This window comes from Trichosurus vulpecula, chromosome 3, assembly GCF_011100635.1.
Source record: "Trichosurus vulpecula isolate mTriVul1 chromosome 3, mTriVul1.pri, whole genome shotgun sequence".
NCBI lineage: Eukaryota > Metazoa > Chordata > Mammalia > Diprotodontia > Phalangeridae > Trichosurus > Trichosurus vulpecula.
Genome location: NC_050575.1, coordinates 289,713,220 through 289,735,197, shown reverse-complemented (window position 1 = coordinate 289,735,197; position 21,978 = coordinate 289,713,220). Strand labels below are relative to the sequence as shown.

General features: G+C 41.8%; 1 protein-coding gene across 1 annotated transcript in view; it reads right to left on the bottom strand.

Annotated features, from left to right (window-relative positions):
* Positions 1–21,978, bottom strand: part of KCNIP3 (potassium voltage-gated channel interacting protein 3) — a gene marked incomplete at its 5' end in the record, with an annotated part of 85,529 nt that overhangs the window by 17,724 nt on the left and 45,827 nt on the right. Inside the window, one exon of the mRNA XM_036749983.1 lies at positions 309–433. Within this exon, the coding sequence (XP_036605878.1) occupies positions 309–433 (125 nt within the window). The remainder of the gene's footprint in view (positions 1–308; positions 434–21,978) is intronic.

Genomic DNA, 21,978 nt, shown 5'->3' with positions numbered 1-21,978 from the left:
ATGGCCCTCCACAAACCATATAACCCAATGCATCAATGTTAGAAATGAGAGCCAAGTGAGTTGCAGCCAATGGCAACAGAAACACTAGGGCTGGTTATGGAACATGCTGAATTCAACTCTGATGCTGCCTCACTGGGCTGTGCCTCTCACTTCATGCCTCTTGAGTTACTCACAGCCACTTTCTTGACCTAACTCAGAGGTTACTACAGAGAGAGTCATCGTCAGATCCATAGCCCACCCCCGGAGATCTAGAGATACAGACTATGACTATGACCTTCCTTCCCCACTACAACCCAAGAGATACTCACATTTTTGAATCCTCTATACAGAGACTGCAGCTCCTTCTTGGTGAACTTGGTCTGAGCCTGGAGTTGGTCCAACCCCTCTGGCTGGTGGCGAACAGCAGAGAGCTCCAGTTCACTGTCACTACTATCTGGAAGAAGAGAAACAGGCACACAGCTCAGTGAGTGGTGGTGCAGTGTGGGAAAAAGAGCAACAGACTTGAGAGTTGGAGGATCCGAGTTCAAATCCTGCCTTTCTCACTTCCGATCTGTGTGATCTTGAGCAGGCCACAACTTCTATCACTTTTTTTCCTTATCTGTAAAATGAACGGGTTAGATTAGAAGCTCTTAATCTAGGGTCCAAAGATCCATGAATAAATTTTCAGGGGCCCAAGGACTTGGATGGGAAAAACATACTCTAACCCAGGGGTGGAGAACCTGTGACCTTGAGGCCACATGCGGCCCTCTAGGTCTTCAAGTGAGGCCATTTGACTTGTGGCCCCAAGTCCACAGGTTCCCCACCCCTGCTCTAACCTCTAACTGAAATTTTGTATTTCCTTCTGTTATGAATGGTAGTTACCAAAATACTATTCTGAGCAGGAACCCACAGGCTTCACCAGATTGCCAAGGGAGTCCACGACATAAGAAAGGTTAAGAAACCCAGACTAGAAGATCTGTGAGGTCAATCTAGGTCTGTGATTCTATGAGAGACCAGGTTCCCCTTGGGAAGTGAAAAAGTAGAACCGAGAGAAAGAGGGAAGGATGTGAGAGTGCCACCCACCCATGCCAAGTCAGTTTATGGGAAACAAGGGTCTAGGACCGAATTAAGGGGAGAAGCCTTTGATCATGCAATCACCCACAAGTGCTCCATTTCCATGTTCAAGAACCTCAAAATTCTGTTACCTGATCATCTCTGATTATTTCATCTCTCATTTTCCTGATAATCTTCACTCCTTGGTAGGTTCCAAGGCTATCACTTCTGCTCTAGTGATACCCTCCTTCCTTCCAAATCTTGACCCCTTGAAAAAAGCAGTTCAATTTTAAACTGCTGTCTATTCTCAAATGCTTTTCTTTCTTGTCCTGTTGTCTTAACAGAACTCACACCTTGCCAAACCCCATACCTGGATTTCTCCCACCACCCACCACTTCTTTTGCTCCTATTCAGGAACTGCTGAATGGGGCTGGAAGAAGTCACACCACCATGCTTACTGCACCCACTACAAATTTACATTTATCTCATCTCACCTAGGACTTCACTGAAGCTTATACTCCTCCTTAATTGATGCTCTATCCCACTCACCACAGCAGCTATTATAAATCTATTTTCTTCTCAAATGTACAACAGCATCCACTTCCCCCACTGTCTGGATTGTGGACCTTATCTCATGCTTCACGCCCCCCCCAAGAAATTGAAGTCATTCATCTCAAACTCCTTTTCTTCCCCTCCTCCTCCTCATCTTGTATCCTCCTTACCTCATTCCACTACGTTCTCCTCTCCTTTACACCAATCTCTAATGATAGAGATAGCCCTTCACCTTGCCACGGCCAGTCTTTCTATATATACACTCTCAATCCCATTACCTCCTGTCTTCTCTGGCAAGTTGCCCCCACTATCATCTTCCAATTTTCAATCACTCCCGATTTACTGATTTTCCCTGCTTCTTCAAAATATGCCCAATGTTTTCCCTCTCCTTAAAAACTCTTTCTTAAGCCTATTATGTCCACAAGCTATGGTTCCAAATCTCTTCTCCCCTTCACTAAACTCCTAGGAAATATATATATGTGTGTGTGTGTGTGTGTGTGTGTGTGTGTGTGTGTGTGTATGTATATGTGTATATATATATATATATCCACACACACATATGTATGTATACATATATTTCATTTCCTCTCTTCTCTCTTCCAAACCCTCTGCAATCTCCGTTCTGACTTCATCATTTGACTGAAACCGCTCTCCCCAAAGTTGCCATTTATCTCCCAATTGCTAAATCTAATGGCCTTTCCACAATCCTCATCCTTCTTCATCTCTTCGAAGCATTTGATGTTGTTGAACACCATTTTTTTTCCTTAGGACTCTCTTCTCTTTGAGTTTTTATGGCCCTATCTTCTTGGTCCTCCCCCCGCTTACATCACTAATCCTTCTTAGTCCCTTTGCTGGAGCTTCACCCGTGACATACCCACTAACTTCGGGTGTCTGCAAGCCTCTATCTTGGGCCCTCTTCCCTTTACTCTCCGTACGTTTTTGCTTGGTTATCTCATCAACTGCCATGGGTTTTTTTTTATGATCTCTATTTAGTGATGGTTCCCAGATTTACATAGTCAGCCCTTGTTTCTTTTCCTGAGCTCATCAAAAACTGCTTACGGGACACTTAAGATTGGATGTCCTGGAAACATCTCAAACTCAACAAATTAAAAACGACGCAACTTTCTGCCGTAAACATTCCCCTTAGAGAACTTCCTTATTTTTACTGAAGTCACTCTATCCTCCTGATAGTGTCATTATCAACTCTTCAATCTCATCCCACATATCAAATCAGAGGCCAAATTTTGTCATTTCTATCTCCACACTATCTTTTGTGTACGTCTCCTTCTCTATACTCATTTAGCCACCGCCTTACATGATTGCAATAGCTGCCTCATTGTAATAGCCTTCTAGTCTGCCTGCCTCACATTTCTCTGTTCCAAATAAAGCTGACAAGAAAATTTCCTAAAGTCGCCGGATCATGATACCATCTGACACATTAGGCTCCAGCAGCTTTCTCTTACTTCTATAATCAAATATAAATTCCTTCGGCACATAAAGCTCTTTATGGCATTTGGGTCTCCTCATACCTTTCCCGGATACTTACACATTACTCTCTTCTCCACAGTACAACAGTATGGGAGCCCTGGATGTTCCTCACGGGTGATATTTAATTTCCCATTTCTCTGTCTTTGTTCTGGCTGTCTCCCCATGCCTCTCCCTCCTCACCTCTGCCTCTTAGAATCCCTGGCTTCCTTCAAGACTCAGCTCAAACTCTACCCTCTGCAGCAGGCAGATCCTTTAAATACCAGTGTCTTCTCTAAGGTTATTGGGTACCTGAGTTGGAGAAGGAAATGGCAAATCACCCCAGTATCATCGTCAAGAAAACCCCAAATGGAGAGAGGGCAAGGGAGGGGGAGAAAATTTAAAACTTATGGACGTGAATGTTGAAAACTAAAAATAAATCGATTAACTAATAAAAACAAAACAAAACAAAAAAAACCCAAATGAGGTCATGGAAAATTGGACATGACTCAAATGACTCAACAACAACTTTGTATCTTACATATACACATATACATGTATATTATATACATATATAATATATAGTATGTGTATATACACATACATATGTATGTAAATGTGTATATATATGTGTGTGTGTGTGTATATATATATATATATATATATATATATATATATACACACACATATACACACACAGAGAGATATACTGAATGTAAGCTCCTTGCGGGTAAGGATTTATTTTTAATACAAATTTAATTCTTTTCAATGAACAAAAATAGATTTTCTTTCTCCCACTTTCCCCCACCAAAAAAAAAAGAAAAAGAAAGCCCTTATGACAAAACCCTATTTTTGCATAGTCCAGCAAAACAAATTCCAGAATTGGCCATGTCCAAAAAATATGTCTCATTCTATATCCTTAATCTACAAACTTTCTGTCAGGAGTAGCACGAGTCCTCTGGAATTGTGGTTAGTCATTGAATTAATCAGAGTTCTTAAGTATTTCAGAATTGTTGGTCTTTACAATGTTGTTATTGTATAAATTGTTTCCCTGGTTCTGCTCACTGCACTCTGTATCAGTTCATACAAGTCTTCCCCAAGTTTCACTGAAACCATCCCTTTCATCATTTGTTATAACACAATAGCATTTTATTACATTCATATACCATAATTTGTTTAGTCATTCCCCAACTGATGGGCATTCCCTGGAGTTTCTAGTTCTTTGACACTACATATAAATGTATAAAATACACAAATATATATATATATATATACACAAATAAATATTTTTGTACATATGGGTCCTTTTCCTCTTTCTCTGATCTCTTTGGGGGTCTAGGCCTAGTAGTAGTATAGGTGGGTCAAAGAGTATACATAGCTCAATAAATTTGGGGGCACAGTTCCAAATTGCTTTCCAAAATGGCTGGACAAATCCATAGTTTCACCAATTAATGTAGCTGTTTTCTCATACCTGGTAGAAACTGTTTTAGTTTTTCTTTGTATCCCCAAGTACTTGACACAGTGCCTGACAAATAGTAAGTTCTTAATATATGCATGTTGATCGTTGATTGGTTATCCTGTTGAAACAACAAGATGGCAATAAGAATGGTCTATAAGGGTGGGGGTAGAGGTGGGGATGGCTAGGGAAACAGAGGAAACAGGACACAGGTACTAAGGAGAGCAGCAACATTGCCATAGTGAGTAATAAAGCAAAGGAAAGAGAAGACAGGTACTGCTCTCTGAATGACCTCTAGGACACAGAGGTCAGACTGCCCTTCAGGATGAGATGAGCCAGCACAATCGGAGTACATAGAAACATGACTTTGTCTCTCTGAAGAACAACAGAGGTCCTAAATCAGCAACAACTCCGCCAGGATCAACAAACAAGCCAGATGGATCAATCAATCGCCAAATATTTGTTGAGCTCCACCCTGAGTAAGGGCAAATATTTACTGAGCATGGCACAAGGTGTTCACGCAGTGATGCTGAGAATGGAGAAGTAATTCCTTTCCTTAAAGAACTTAGAAAGGACACATGTTCCCCATTCCTAGACAAGATTAATGTGCCTGACTGCAATAGCAGATACTCTCTGAATGTCACACACCTATCTGCATCTGAGCACATTCCTAAGAGTATACAGGCATAGACCCACAGGGACAGAAAGACCAGGGATCAGGCAGCTTTGGAGCTGACAGTGTGAATGAAACCAAGGTGGTGCAGTCAGGAAAGCCAACCAAGGTAAGGGGAGATTTAAAATGACGAGGACAGAATTGATCTAGCAGAGAAGGAATCAGAGACAGATCCATTCCTAGGAAACAGTTCACAAGAAGGTTGAACAGCTAAAAAAGTTGAACTGCCTTTGGATCTAAGGGCACTAATTTGTGCTTCCCTTTCCCACTGCCACAGCAGGCAGCTGAGCCTGATGTTAGGAGATTAAGGGACACTAGTCCCTCCAGTAGATTGTTGTTGTTTGTCATTGTTATTGTTAATTTGCTTCAGCTGTGTCTGACTCTTCATGACCCCATTTGGGGTTTTCTTGGCAAAGATATTAGAGTGGCTTGCCATTTCCTTCTCCAGCTCATTTTCTTTTTGTTGTTCAAGCATTTCAGTCATGTCCAACTCCTTTATGACTTCATTTGAGGTTTCTTGGCAATGGTTTGCCATTTCCTTTTACAGATCATTTTACAGATCAGGAAACTGAGGTAAACAGGGTTAAGTGACTTGTCCAATATCACACAGCTAGTAAGTGTCTGAGGCCAGACTTGAACTCGGTTCTTTCTGACTTCAGGCTCTATCCTCTATCACTCTATCCTCTGTGCAACCAATTACTCCAGTGGGTTACAGACGAGGTCTCAAAGTCCTATCCTGGTGACTATGTGAATGGAAAGAGAGCTAGGAGGTATTCATCATCTTTTCCTATCTCCCACCACCCATAACCTTGATTCTTTTTTTATTTTTAATTTTTTCCTACTTAATAGTATTTTATTTTTCCAATTACATGTAAAGATAGTTTTCAACATTCACTTTTATAAGACTTTGAGTTCCAAATTTTTTCTCTCTCCCTCTTCTTCCCCCTCCCCAAGATGGCAAGCAATCTGATATAGGCTATATATGTCAATCATATCAAACATATTTCCACATTAGTCATGTTGTGAAAGAATAATCAGAATAAAAGGGGAAAACCACAAGAAAGAAAAAAAATAGAGAAAATAGTATGCTTTGATATGCATTCAGACTCCATAGTCCTTTCTCTGGATGTGGATAGCATTTTCCATCATGAGTCTTTTGGAATTATTTTAGATCATTGTATTGCTGAGAAGAGCTAAGTCTATCAAAGTTGGTCATTATACAATGTTACTATTGCTGCGTACGATGTTCTCCTGGTTCTGCTCACTTCACTCATTATCAGTTCATGTAAGTGTTTCCAAGTTTTCCTGAAGTCCACCTGCTCATCATGTCTTATAGCACAACAGTATTCCATTACATTCATATACCATGGCTTGTTCAGTCATTCCCCAGTTGATAGGCATCGCCTCAATTTCTAATTCTTTGCTACCACAAAAAGAGCTGCTATAAATACTTTTGTAGATAATTCTTTTCTTTTTTGCTTTTCCCTTTTTTATAATCTCTTTGAGAATGTAGTAGCAATTTAGATTTGAAGATCTTTCCCACCCATTAATAGGCCATGTGACCCGCTTATGTCACAGGAAGCTGAAGTCACATGTGATGGGAGGAGCTTCCTGACAGGAAAAGGAAGTTATGTCACAGGAAATGGGTGGGGGGAAGAGAGAGAGAGAGAGAGAGAGAGAGAGAGAGAGAGAGAGAGAGAGAGAGAGAGAGAGAGAGAAGTGAGTACAGTTATGGCTGCTAATGGCCGCCCTCATGATGGTTAGAACTGAACAGGCTGACTTAGCTGTACTGTGAGTTTGTTTTTGGGAAGACCTCAGCAGGGGGTCGGAGAGGTTTTGGGATGACGAGGCTCCAGGTTTTGATATTGCATATTGAATGTTTTACTGCTCTGATAGACTGGATAAATGGCTTGTGGCATATGGTTCTCTGGTGTCTGAATAAATGGTTTACTTCTACCTTCTATGTGGAGAGTCTCGTATACTTAGTGTTACAGAACTACATAGGCATTCTGACAATTATCATCTACATTGTTATTACTGCCCTACGGATACAGGGAACTAGACCTAGTAGTGGTATTTCTAAATCAAAGGGTTTAGGGATATATATATATGTATATATATGTATATATATATGTGTGTATATACGTATATATGTATATATGTGTATATATATGTATGTATATATAATATTTTATAATATATGTATTATATATGTGTATATATACATGCATGTATATATGTGTGTATATGTGTATACACATATATACATATGCATGCATGCATATACACATATGTATACACATACAGTTTTATAGCCCTTTGGGCATAGTTCCAAATTGTTCTCCAGAATGGTTGGATCAGTTCATAACTCCACCAACAATGCATTAGTATTCCAATATTCCCACATTTTCTCCAACATTTATCATTTTCCTTTTTTGTCATATTAGCCAATCTGATAGGTATGAGGTGGTATCTCAGATTCTTTGAATTTGCATTTCTCTAATCAACAGTGATTTAGAGCATTTTTTCATATGACTATAGATAGCTTTAATTTCTTCATCTGAACACTGCTTATTCATATCCTTTGACCATTTATCAATTGGGAATGACTTGTATTCCTATAAATTTGACTCAGTCCTCTATATATTTTATTTTTTCTATATATTTTAGAAATGAGGCCTTTATCAGAGACAGTCTATAACAATTGTTCCCCATCTTTCTGATTTCCTTCTAATCTTGGTTGCATTGGATTTGTTTCTGCAAAACCTTTTAAATTTAATATAATAACAATTATCCATTTTGCATTTCATAATGTTCTCTATCTCTTGTTTGGTCATAAATTCTTCCCTTCTCCATGGATCTGACATGTAAACTATTCCTTGCTCTCCTAGCTTGCTTACAGTATCACCCTTTATGTCTAAATCATGTACTCATTTTGACCTTATTTTGGTACACGTTATAAGATGTTGGTCTGTGCCTAGTTTTGCCATACTATTTTCTAGTTTTCCTAGCAGTTTTTGTCAAATAGTGAGTTCTTATCCCAGAAGCTGGAGTCTTTGGGTTTATCAAACAGTAGATTACTATAGTCATTGACTATTGTGTCTAGTGTACCTAATCCATTCCACTGATCCACCACTCTGTTTCTTAGCCAGTACCAAGTAGTTTTGATGATTGCTGCTTTAATTCATTTTAGATCTCATAACCTTGATTCTTCAGAAATTATATGTAACATTTCAATGTCACAACCACATAGAGTATTTCCAGCGGTAACCTAGGTGCAAGAAGTAGCATATCAGGTATCTTCTGGGGAATCATGAGACTGGTGAAAAGAGGTGGGACAGTCTTGTGGGAGAAGGAGGGATAAGAGGAATAGCTTGAGAAGAAATGATAGGAGAATATGATTGACAACTACATGGGATGAGATATTGTTCACAAGAGAATGTAAGCTCTTGAGGGCAGGAATTATTTTACTTCTGTCTTTGTATCCCCAGAGTCTAGCACAGGACTTGCACTAAATAAAATGTCTATTGATGTTGTTTTTGGGGTCACCCCTATCATTCACCCCCCCTTCTCCCACCCACAAATTGCCAAAATGGTTTATTTCTTTTAATTTTTCTTTTATTAATCTGTCCTTCTTGCTACCCTTCCTTCCTTCCCCATTGAGCAAAATAAAAACATAAACAAAAAAAAATCTTCAATGCATATGTGCATAGTCCAGCCAAAATAAATCCCCACAATGGCCATGTTGGAAAATGCACATATAGTCACTCTCGCAGGAGGCCCCTGTATTCACACTCAATTGGACTGTTGACCACAGACCTTCAGATGCACAGTCACTATAATAAACCTCTAGGACCAAAGATACTCTCACTCTCCCTTGTGTGTCATTTTCCAGAATGACTTCCCCTATTCTAACAAACTCAGAAACCGTTCCCCCAGAACTACAGTTCTTTTGATTCACACACCCAGTTTCTAGCACCAAGCCTTGGATCCTCACTGTCAAAGGTACAACCCAAGGCTGCCTCAGTGCAGGGGGTTACATATAATTTACATTGTGGGCCACCATGTGTGTGGCCTACTTTGGGTACACAGCTGTTTTCCCCACATGCGGGCTTACCATCCTTAGCCCTTGTGCCTAGCACATAGTCGCTGCTTAATAAATGCTTATTGATTAGCTAATTGATACCAACAGGAACTGTAGCCTTGTGTAGAGGAAAGAACACTTGGAGCCTGAAAATTGGGGTGGAAGATCTGACGCTGTCCCTTACTAGCCGTGTGACCTTGACTGAGTGTGATAGGACAGACATATCTACAAGGGTTCCTTCCCCCAACCCACCAAACTAAAAGCTGGGATGTTATTGGCTGTGAGAAGGTAGGGCTCAAACTATACCTCTCTTGACGTGGCTGCCTGGTCACCTAAGGGCATAAGGAGGCCCACCTGTGTGGAGTCAGTGCCCTTCAGACGTGGTGGATGTCCCCAAACCTTAGGAGCCCCTACGCCCGCCTTGTTGACTAGATATAGAGACAAGGAGGGATCCTTTCTGTTGTAGGGATTCTATCATAACCAACCTTTTTGTTAATGTTCAGTCATTTCAGCTGTACTCGACTGTTCATGACCCCGCTTGGGGTTTTCTTGGCAAAGATACTGGAGTGGTTTGCCATTTCCTTTTCCAGCTCATTTTACAGATGAGGAAACTGAGGCAAATAGAGTTAAATGACTTGGCCAGGGTCACACAGCTAGTGTCTGAGGCCAGATTTGAACTCAGGTGTCCCTGACTCTAGGCCTGGCCCTCTACTGCACCATCTAGCTGCCCCCATTAAGTCCCAACAACGAAATTAAACTGTGTCTGACTCAGAGACAGGTCTAAGATTCAAACCCAGGTTTTCCGAATAGATTCTTGTTCTATGTGTCTTATGTACCTACCGACCTGAAAGGATCCCAGTATATTTCTACCATCTGAGAAATACGTTGGTTCTGTTAGACCTGCAGACTCAGGAAAGCTGGGTCGTACTGGTGTGCTCTAAAGTGTAATATCTGGGGTGTAAGGAACTAGGCATTGCTGCCAGCTGCTAGAAGATAATCAAACAACCCACAAGCATTGCTCAAGTGTTTACTATGTGCCATGCGCTGGGCTAAGAGTGGGAGGTGCAAGGAAAGGCAAAAATAATCCCTGCCCTCAAGGGGTCCACATTCTAATGAAGGAGACAACATGTATGTATGTGCATATATGTGTATGTATAACTACATGCATATGTGCATATGTATACAAACATGTGTATATACTTCAGAAGTACCTAGGTGTTCTGGGAAATGCCTTCTAAAGAAGGTGGTGTTTGAGCTGAGTCTTGAAGGAGCTCAGGGATTCAAAGAAGCAGAGGTGAGGAGGGAGAGCATTCCAAGAATGGGGGACAGCCAGGGATCTCTAAGGTTCTGTTCTAGCTCTGACACGTGGGTTGCTGGGGGGGGGGGGTGAATATGGGTGACAAAATCCGAACCTTCTCTGGAGACACAGTCATGGACTAGATCAGATTTCTTGCGAGAATCTGATGTCTCATGAAATTGCATTATAATTATTTATCTGTACCCAGCTCTTTGAAGGCAAAGATCATCTCCTTTTTGTCTTTGGATTCTCAATGCCTGATGCAGAGGAGGTGCTTAATAAATGTTCATTGAATTGAGTTGAATTTATCTGTAAAGTCTAGGAAGTCATCACCTCTACCTTGGGGTCAGAGCTTTACCTTAAAAATCTTGAACATTTGCAGCTTCCTCTCCCTGACAGGTCATTCAAGCAATTTTCCTCCGGTCTCAGCCTCCCAGAAGACTATTTTTAATTTTTCGTCCACAAGGCATTGCCTGGCTCTCCTTTGCTCCTATCACCTTCTACTTCATCTCCCCATGTGTTCTATTGACTCTTCCCAAAGCCACATCCCATCAAAACAAAAATCACGTGAGATCAACAGTATGCCTAGGTCCTATTTCTTCTTTGAAATAAGTTAGGTACTTCATAAATGTTCTTAGCAAGTCTGGTAAGTAGACAAGTCTTCTCCTCTTGCCAAGTCCTTTTCTCCTTCTCCTAGTCTGTCCCTTGAATCACAGAATTTATAAAGTTAGAGAATCTCAGGGTTGGAGGGCTCTCCAAGGCCACCTCATCCAACCCATACCTGAGCAAGAATCCCCTCTACAACTACCCCAACAAGTCTAGCAAGCCAAACTTTCTTTGCTTAAGGAGCTCCATTGGGAAGGAATCAATTACTTACAGAAGAGGCCATTTCACTTTAGGAGAACTCTTCACTTTGTTTTTCTTGACATGAAGCCTAAATATAACTGTATGCAGTGTGTACCCGAAGCCATTGCTTCTGTCCTCTGAGACCAAGTAGAATAAATGTGTGGCCTCTTCTACATAATAACCCTTCAAACACTCAAGGCCCCCTAGGAGCCTTTGTGTGCCTTTGAGTCTTCCCTTCTCTAGGCTAAATATGCCCAATTTTTTCAAGTTGTCCTTATAAGGTATTATGACATTAAGACTAATCTTGTATGTATAATATATATATATATATATATAATTTTACATATTTAACAAAAATGTTTCTTTTTCTTTTTGGAGGGGGGGAAGGCAGGGCAATTGGGGTTAAGTGACTTGCCCAAGATCACAAGGCTAGTAATTATGTCAAGTGTTTGAGGCCGAATTTGAACTCAGGTCCTCCTGACTCAAGGGCGGGTGCTCTACTCACTGTGCCACCTAGCTGCCCCTACAAATATGTTTCTTGCAAACTCCAAATGGCCACAGAAAGTCAATGATGATGTGGATGATGATGAAGTTGCCTCTCCTACTTTTCTCCTCCTGTGTTTTTCATCATCAGTTCCCCCATCTGAGCTGCTCGGTAGGTTGGCTCATGTTTTCTGGTCTCATTTGTCATTGCAGGACAGGCTTCAAGGCCACACAGTCATACTAAGGCTTAAGGACAGAGAAGCAGGATGATATATAGCAGGGATGGGGAAGATTACTGGAAAGATTATTATTATTATTAATAATAAGTGCTAATAGCTAACATTTGTATAGCGCTTCCTTTGTGCCAGAGCCTGAGCTAAGAGCTTCACAGTTATCTAATTGGATCCTCACAACAACCTGGGAGGGGGAGGTGCTATTGTTATCTCCATTTTACAGATGAGGAAACTGAGGCAGACAGCGTTAAGTGACTTGCCCAAGGTCACACAGCTAGTATGTATCTGAGGCAGGATTTGAATTCACATCTTCCAGACTCCAGGTTTTATTGTACTACCGCTGCCTCAAATCAGTATTTGCTACCTGCATGACCATGAACAAAAGTCTCTCTGAACTTGTTTCTTTATTTGTAAAATGAGAGTGTAAAGATAATAATATTTCTTCTCAACCTGTGAGGAAGGTATCTTGTCAACCTCAAAAGGCAAGAGAAATTGGGCTATTTCTCTACTTATCAAATCATTCAGTGAGGTGGATCACAACACCTAGGCAGCCTTACTGGACAAAACTGATTCTGGGCATAGAGTAGTGTCAAGATATGAGGAGATGCCCTGTTTACCAGAGCTAAGGCCCAGCAATCAGGCTGTGCCCTGAGCTTGGCATCACAGCAATCCTCTGTGCTCACCTTCTGGATGATTTCACCCTCTGGTAAAATCCCATCATTATTTTTTTTTTATTTGTTAAACATTTACTATATGCTGGGTGCTATACAAAACTACCAGAGACACAAATACAAAAAATTAAGAGTCCTTGATTCCAGGTGGCTTATATTCTTTCTAACAGAGGAAGAAAAGAAATATAGGGGAGTGGCAGCCAAGGAGGGGTGTTTTGGTCTGAGCAATAACAAAGAAAATCCCATAATTCTTGTATTGCTTTGATCAGCACCAGGTACTCTCTGAGCTCGGACAAGCTCCGGACAAGGTCAGACAAGTACCCACGTTCTGGTCATGAAGCCTTGCTATGCATCAGACTGGTCACGTTGCTGCTGTTACCCCTCATTGTCAGGGCTACAGCTCACTGCGCAACCATTGCTGTGAGTGCGAGATCTCCCCACACTGCCTTGGGTCCCTCCACCAGGGACAGGGCCTGGCACATGTGTTTAATCTGCCTCCTTGCTTGCAAGCGCTTTCCCTCACTTTGAAGTTAAACTTCCGTTTGACTCCTGCCTCTCCTGTCTCTAGCCTGCTCTGTTTGGCTCCAGCCATCCCCAGGACAGAAGCGGGTTCGATCTGATTGACAGTAGGTACAATACTAGGACCATATAAGAGCAGACACCCTCCTGCTGCAGACTTAGGACTTTCTCGCTCAGACTATAATAGGGGAAAGTTAAGCGTTGATGCAATCCCTCCCTTTATGGGTTGAATGGGGGAGGCTGACAGCATAGAACACCAAACACATTCCAACCTGCGGCCCTGAGGGACCACCTCCAGACAGAGTACGGCTGTGATTCAATCCCTTAAAGAAGAGAGATCTAGCCCCTGGAGAGATACAGCCAATTAAGCCTCTAATTACGTACTTGTGCCTCGGGCAGACAGACTTACTTCACAGCGTCTAGGTGAAGAGGAAGCGGCTCTGCTTCCCCTGACTCCTCTGACTGCTAATCAAGTGTGAAGGGGCCATACTCCAGAGGACTGAAGCTCCGTTTGACTCAGATCATCCCACACTCATCCTCATCCTGAGGATTTGCGTATTAGGGGTCAGAGCTATGAGGCATAGTGTACAGAGTACTGGACCTGGAGTCGGGAAGACCCGAGCTGAAATCCTGCCTGAGACACTTACTAGCAGTGTGACCCTGGATGAATCACTTAACCACTATTTGCCTCAGTTTCCTCTTCTGTAAAATAGAGATAACAAAAGCATCTACCTTCCAGTGTTGCTGTGAGGATAATATGAACTGATACGTGTAAAGTGCATTGTAAATCTTAAAGTGCTATATGAATACTAGACATTATTATATAAGAATAGAATGGTAGTACTTTATTTAGCATTTATATAGCACTTTATGCTATAGTGTTTATAAAGCACTTTATTCTATCTCATTCCCCACAGAAGCTATTCCAAGTCTTTTTCTTCCCTCCTGAAGCTCCCCTACACTTTCTCCTCCTCACTCACTCTCAGTTGGGGACCTTACTTCTTACTTAACTGAGAAAATTGAGGCCATTTCATGTGAACATTCTTTTCTCTCCTTCTTTTCTTTTCAAAATCTTTTGATCTCACCTCCCATTGTCTTCCTTGTCCCCAGGATTTGATGAGGAAGTAATTATTTTTCCTGCCAAAGCTAACCCTTCTACCTATACACTTGATCCCCTCTCCTCCCATCTCCTCTAGCAGATTGCAGCCTCCATCATCCTCTCATGTCTAACAAGTGGCTCCTTCCTTAGTGCCTTCGAACATACCAAGCGTCTGCCATCCTTAAATATCCTTCACTAGGCTCTACCATCTCCTCACTATCATCTTATACCTCGTGAAACTCCTTGAAAAAGTCATCCATATTCATGGCCTCCATGTCCCCCTCTCTCATTCACCCGACTCTTATCGAAATGTTTTTTTTACCTCATCACTCAACTGAAAGTGCCCTGTTCAAAGTTACCAATGATCTCCTTACTGACAAACCTGATGGCTTTTTCTTGGTCCGACTCTTTCTCAACCTATCTGCCGTACTTGACCCCGTTGAACCACTCTCCTCTTCTATACACTCGTGCAACCGTATGAACAATCCGTCTAGCAGCTGCCGTGATGGTGTAAAGCCAACAGCCAGCTCACAGAACGCTGCAAGCCCAGGTCCTTTTCATCTGCTTTATTAAGGAAAGCAACGTTAAGGGGTTAACAATCTTACTTTAATCCAGCATAAAAATATAATTTACTTAGTTTAGGGGGAAAAACCAGCTCCCTGAATTACAGACCAAATACAATTCATAGTTATCAACATCTGAGTGTACAGCCGGGGAGCTCATTATAACGGCTGGCCCAGAGTCACACACCACTCCTGCTGTGGCTCAGAGGTCCAAGACAGAACACTAACCTCTGCGCTTATATATCCTGTTCAGGGCCGCAACCTCACCCAGGCTGGGCATGGAGAAGTTCCCCGCCCCCAATATCACATCAGATACAAATCAATGGCTCCCAAATGTCCCAGTGCTGAGAAACACAAAAACATCCCACTTTATCTGCCCCATTCAGACAAAGGCCAGAATCATTAAAGGTCAACAGCAAAAAGTCCCACCTTGATTACTATTAGCATCCTACCCATCTGACCACTCCTTTTCATTCTCCTTTGCTGATACTTTATCCATTTTAAGTCCCCAACTGGGTATATATTCCGCAAGGTTCCCTCCTGTATTCACTCCTCTTCTCCTTCTATCCATCATCAGATCTAACGGGTTTAACCATCATTTCTATATACATGATGCAGGACAGCTAGGTGGTGCAGTGGACAGAGAGCAGGACCTGGAGTCAGGAAGACCTGACTTCAAATTCAGCCTCAGACGCTTGATAGCTGTGTGACCTTGGGCAAGTCACTTAACTTTGCCTCAGTTTCCTCATCTGTAAAATGAGTTGGAGAAGGAAATGGGAAACCATTCCAGTCCAGTATCTTTACCAAGAAAACCCAAAATGGGGTCATGAAGAGTCAGACATAACTGAAAATGACTCAACAACAAAAGATCCATATGTCTAGTCCCAGTCCCAGTCTCTCCCCCAGGCTTCAGTCCTGGATTGCCAATTGCCTAATGGACATTGCAGACTGGATATCCTACAGTTAATCAGTCAATTTATTAAGTACCCACTGTGTGCTAGGCATACATCTGAAACTCAGTATGTCTAAATCCAAATTCATTCTCTTTCCCCCTTGCTTTCTCCCTGCCTCTCATGTCTAATACTCCACATCTTCAGTTTTCATGCCTTTACATTGGCCATCCTCCATGCACTTCCACCTCTTAAATCTCTCCCTTTAAGATGCTACTCATGCACCATCTTCATGAAGGCTTTCCTGATCAGTTGTGACCTCCTTCTCCCTCCCAAACTACCTTGTATTTAACTGCCTTGTGAACATCTGTATTCATTAACTTTGTATTTATGCTGCATACATATTTATATATGTACATAATATCTCCCCCACTAGAATGTAAGTTCATTGCAAGAAGGGATTCATTCTTTGCACTTATATCCCTTGTGCCTTAGCACAGTGCTTGGCACACAATAGGCACTTAATAAATGCTTGCTAATTGACAGATTGTTTGATTCTTCATCACCACCTCACTGAATCTCACTTAGAAGGGGTTTCAGAAGCCATGTAGTCCAATCCACACCCAAAAGGAATCCTTAGTACTATATGCCTAACAAAAGGCTATCCTGAAGCATCTCATCCTGCTTTTGGACAGTTCTAATTGTAAGGAAGTGTGTATGTGTAGATAGATGGATAGATCTATATAACTAGATCTCTCTATATAGAGATATACAGGTGTGTGCATATATATATATATATATATACATTCAATAAAAATCCACCTCCTTGTGACTTTTAGCCATTGATATTATTTCTTCCTACTAAAACCAAGCCAATAAATCTGCTTCAAATACCTGAAGACGGATATCATATTTTCCCTGAATCTTTCCTTCTCCAGGTTAAAAAGCCCCAGTTCCTGATAGGGTGTCATCTCTAGGACCCTTCACCGTGCCGGTTGCTTTCTACTAATCTTCTCTGTGCCCTGGGCCAGATGTTCCATCTGATTGTAAACAGTTTTCTTTCCCAGCTCTCTTCTCAGAGTGGGGATACATGAATACAGGTATGTTGAATCCCATTTTTCTAATAGACTCCATTATCAAATCAGAGATATGACGCCGTGGGGGGAGGGAGGCAGTAAATAATCTCACGGACTATTAAAATCTTATGATAAAGAAGAAACAAGGTAAGGCAAAGCTAGGTCCAGCGATACACCAGTTGTTCAATCATTTAAGCTGTGTCCAACTCTTTGTGACCTCAGTTGGAATTTTCTTGGCAAAGATACTAGAGTGGTTCATCATTTCCTCCTCCACTTCATTTTACAGATGAAGAAACTGAGGTAGACAGGGTTAAGTGACTTTCCCAGGGTCACACAGGTGGTAAGTGTCTGAGGCCAAATTTGAACTCAGGTCTTCCTGACTCCAGGCGCGGCCCTCCATCCGCTCTAATGCCTAGCTGCCCCAATACACCTGTCACCAGCACAAAGAAGGCTTGGGGAGAACTTTACAAAGTGTTGCAGCATTTCCCTAACTTCCTCTTGGGATGGAGCCTCATATGAATTCGGAAAGGACTAAAAAATAATAGGACATACCAGGACATACCAGTCTCCTTACTGGGACGCAGGGTGATTGCTAATCATTTGTCCCATGGCCCTGACCCCAAACAGGTTTACAGAGTACATTGCATTCATTATCTCATTTGATCTTCATGATAACCCTGCGATATTAAGTAATGCAGGCATTAGCACTAATTCATAGTTGAGAAAACAAGCCAAGATGTTAAGTGACTCACCCAAGGTCACCCAGCCTCGGAAAAGAGACTGGAACTCAGATCTTAAGTTTAGACTCTAAGCCCAATTCTCTCTCTACCACATCACAGCTCTCTCAAAGACTCCTTTATTCAAGATAAGCATTAAAATGAAGAGCCTGAAAATGGTGCAAAGTAGTTTCTGACATAGTAATTGAAAACTTTTGGAAATTCTTTATCTTAACATAAGGCATTTTTTAAAAATTTGTTTTTTAAACAGGGAGAGGACTCTTAATCAGAAATCAAGACAGCATTTCCTATTTGTGTTCTGTGTTTTTGTTCAGTCATTTTCAGTCATATCTGATTCTTCATGACCTCATTTGGGGCTTTCTTGTCAATGATACCGGAATGGTTTGCCATTTCCTTCTCCAGTTCATTTTGCATGTGAGGAAACCGAGGCAACAGGGCTAAGTGATTTGCCCAGGGTCACACAGCTAGTGGAGCACTTAATGATGCAGTGAGGTGGCCCAGTGAATAGAGAGCAGTGCCTGGAGTCAGGAAGACCTGAGTTCAAATTCAGCCTCAGACACGTGATAGCTGTGTGACCCTGGATAGGTCACTTAACTTTGCTTACCTCGGTTTCTTCATCTATAAAATGAGCTGGAGAAGGAAATGGCAAACCATTCTAGTCCAGTATCTTTGCCAAGAAGACTCCAAACGAGGTCACAAAGAGTCAGACGTAACTGAAAATGACTCAGCAATAAAAGACCCATATGTCCAGCTAGTAAGTGTCCAGATTTGACCTCAGGAAGAGGAGTCTTCCTGACTTCGGGCTCAGCACTTTATCCACTGTGCCCCTTAGCTACCCCACTTATGTTCCATGCTCTACCCTTCAAGAACTGCGAACAGGGTAAGTTGTAACCTGATATTTGGAAAATAAGTAGCTATCTTCCAAATTCATAAAAGGCATTATTTTTCCAGTTCTGGGTGCCACTATTTGGGAAGGACATTGATAAGCTGGTAAGGCAGCCAGGATAGTGAAGCTAGAGCCAGAACAAAGAAGAAAAATCTCTCCTCTCTCCCTCCTTGAGCCTGAATTCTTTCTCTCTGTAACTAGAAATAGAATTTCCTATTTAGCCTGTAATTAGCTCACTTAGTATATAATTGTTTGCATATTGTCTCACTCCTTTAGATTATAAGCTCCTTGAGGGCTTTTGCCCTCTTTTTGTATCCCTAGTGCTTAGCATAGTACCTGGCACACAGTAGGCACTTAATAAATGTTTATTGATCAATTACTAATAATTACAGCTCACATTTGTGATGTGCTTTAAGTTTGGCAAGGAACTTTCTTCCCAACAGCCCTGTAAGCTAAGATTTATAAAAGTATCCCATTTTTCCATATACACACACATACATATATCTCTATAGAGTGTGTGTATTATATATGTGTGTGTGTATATATATAAGTATATATTACATATATGTGTATGACCTTTTCCATAGAGTATAAGCTCCTTGAGAGTAGAAATTCTTCCATTCTTTGCTCTTGCACCCCCAGAGTCTAGCACAGTATCTGGCACACAGTAGGCATTTAACAAACACTTTTTGGTTGATTATCCTATGTGACCTTGACCCATTCATTTAATCTTCCTGAACCTCAGGATCCTCATCTGTAAGTCAATCAACAAACATGTATTGCGCACTTATTATGTGCCACGTACTGGGTTAAGCAGGGGGACACAAAAGTGAGAAAAAGGAAAAACAAGTAAGAGGAAAGTGTTCAACAAAATGGCCAAGTGAGGTTCCCTCCCACTCTAATTCTGGACCCTGTGGTCCTATGAAAAATGATGATTTCCCTGTTATAGCCAATAATAACAGGTGACATAGCGCTTTAATATATAACAACAGCTAACATTGATGTGGCACATACTGTGTGCCAGGTGCTGTGCTATGCTAAGCACTTTATAATTATTATCTCATTTGATTCCCACAACAACCTATGCCATTATTATCCTCATTTTACAGATGAGGAAACTGAGGCACAGGGAACTAAAGTGACTTTCCCGGGGTCACGCAGCTAGTAAGTATCTGAGGTGGGATTTGAATTTAGGTTTTCCTAATTCCAGGCACAACCCATTTTGCCACCTAACTCCCAGGGCATGTCTTAAAAACAGCGTCCCAAAAGTTTTAGTGTAGCTTTAAGCTTTCATAACTTAAATTAAATTTAATCTTTAATAGTTTAAAACTGTACTAAGACTTTGGTGACACTCTCTGGATGATCTCACTTGGCCCTCACAACAGCCCTTGGAGGCAGTACTACAGTTACATAATATCTATACAGCATCTTGAGATTTACAAAGTACTTCCCTTACAACAAGCCCAAGAGGCAGGTTGTGCAGGTATCATTATGACACTCTTACAGAGGAAGAAACAGAGTAAGAGAAGGTGAATTATATACCAAGTCACATTAGTGAGGATTTAAACCCAGATCTTCACTAATTCAAAATACTCATTTTACAGAGGAAGAAACTAAGGTAGAGGGCGATTGTGAGTCATCCATGGTTACATAGCTAGTAAGTCCTAAAATTCATGCTTTAAGCCTAGATATTCTTGACTCTAAGGCCAGCACGTTCCCACTAATCTGCACTGCCTTCCAGAGAGAGAAACTGAGGTTCAGAAAGATTAAAGGATTTTCCCATATGGTAATACAGCTAATAAATTTTGGAGCTGGGACTCTAGCGCCTGCATAGTTTCTGCATTGCAGGGAGGCTAGAATTGTTGTTTTGCAATGGAGCAAGGGTACCAAGGCCCTGTCTAACAGTTTGGCTCTGCCCACTGTTGGAGGGGAGGGTGATAGAGGAGAGGAGGTTAAGGAAAGGTGGGATAAAGAAAATGGGAAGGCTATTCGGGTATCTGCTCTGTTGAATCAATATGTTGTTTCAAGCAAAGACAGGACACAGGAGGTAGTTTGGTGGGGGGGAGGAGGGGGAGGAAGAGGAGGGAAGGAAGAGCAGGAGGTGTTTCCACCCCTAGCTAGCCCCTCCCCTAGCCTTCGTGTCTGAGGCTCACGCTGGGTGCCAACAGCATGTTGTTTCTCCAGGTCACAGTTCTCCCCAACACCAGCTGTCCCCTCTTCTCTTGGTCCGATTCCATTACTTTCTATTGCTCAGCAAAGTCAGAGTGACCCAAGGACTTTGCTGAACCACCTTGGGAGAAGCATTTTTCTAGGGGAACAAGAAGCTTCCAACCAGAGTCAACTAGAGCTGGTAGATGAAGGAAAGTCCCCTAGGTGTGTTGCCAATTTCAGCTGAGGTGGCTTTTCAGAAACTTGAGGGATAGGACCCACCCTCGGGAGTCATAAGGACTGAACCCTCTTTAGAGGCAGGAAAGTATAGTGATGAGAGGAAAGATCTGGGTTTAAATTCTAACTAATGTGACTGGTGTAATTCACCTCTGACCCTATTTCCTTCTCTGGAAAAGGGTGATAATGATATCTGCGCCCCCCCCCCCACCTCTCCGGCTTGTTGTAAGGAAAACACTTTGTAAACTGTAAGATACTACATAAAAGTGAACTAGCAGAAGACCTCAGGATATTTTTCTTCCAGTCCAGATATCATAAATGGTTTGCAAACCTCTTATATTTTCAGGCCCTTTACTCTCCCCATTCCCTTCCTCATCCCTTTGTATGGCTTCCTCCTTCTCTACCTCTTCAGATCCTGCCTGTTCTTCCCCATTCTAGCCCATTAAACTATAAACTCCTTGAGGACTTTTGTTGTACAGTTATGTCTGACTCTTCATGAGCCCATTTGGGGTTTTCTTGGCAGAGACACTGGAGTGGTTTGCCATTTCCTTCTCTAGCTCATTTTACAGATGAGGAAACTGAGGCAAACGGGGGTTAAGTGACTTGCTCAGGGCCAAACAGCTAGTAAGTATCCGAGGCTAGATTTGAACTTAGGAAGACAAGCGGTCCAGTGCTACATTCACTGTACCACCTAGCTGCCCTTCCTGGGAGGCAGGGAATGTCTTTTGCCTTTCTTTGTGTCCCCAGCACCTAATACTTGTAGTATCACTTAATAAAAATTTATTGACTGATTTCAAGACCCAGCTCAAATCCTTCATCCTCCTGAAGCCATCCCTGACTATCCCAGCTGGAAGTAATCTCTTTCCCTTTAATTCCCTCATCTCTTACAATCTGTTTCATTCATCTGGCACTGAGGTCCATATTACCCCCAGACTGTACTTATTTCTGTGCTTGTTTTATCTCCCTACCGCGCTGTAAACACCCCATACAGCTAAAGACTCTCAGAATTGGAAAGGACCTCAGATACGATCC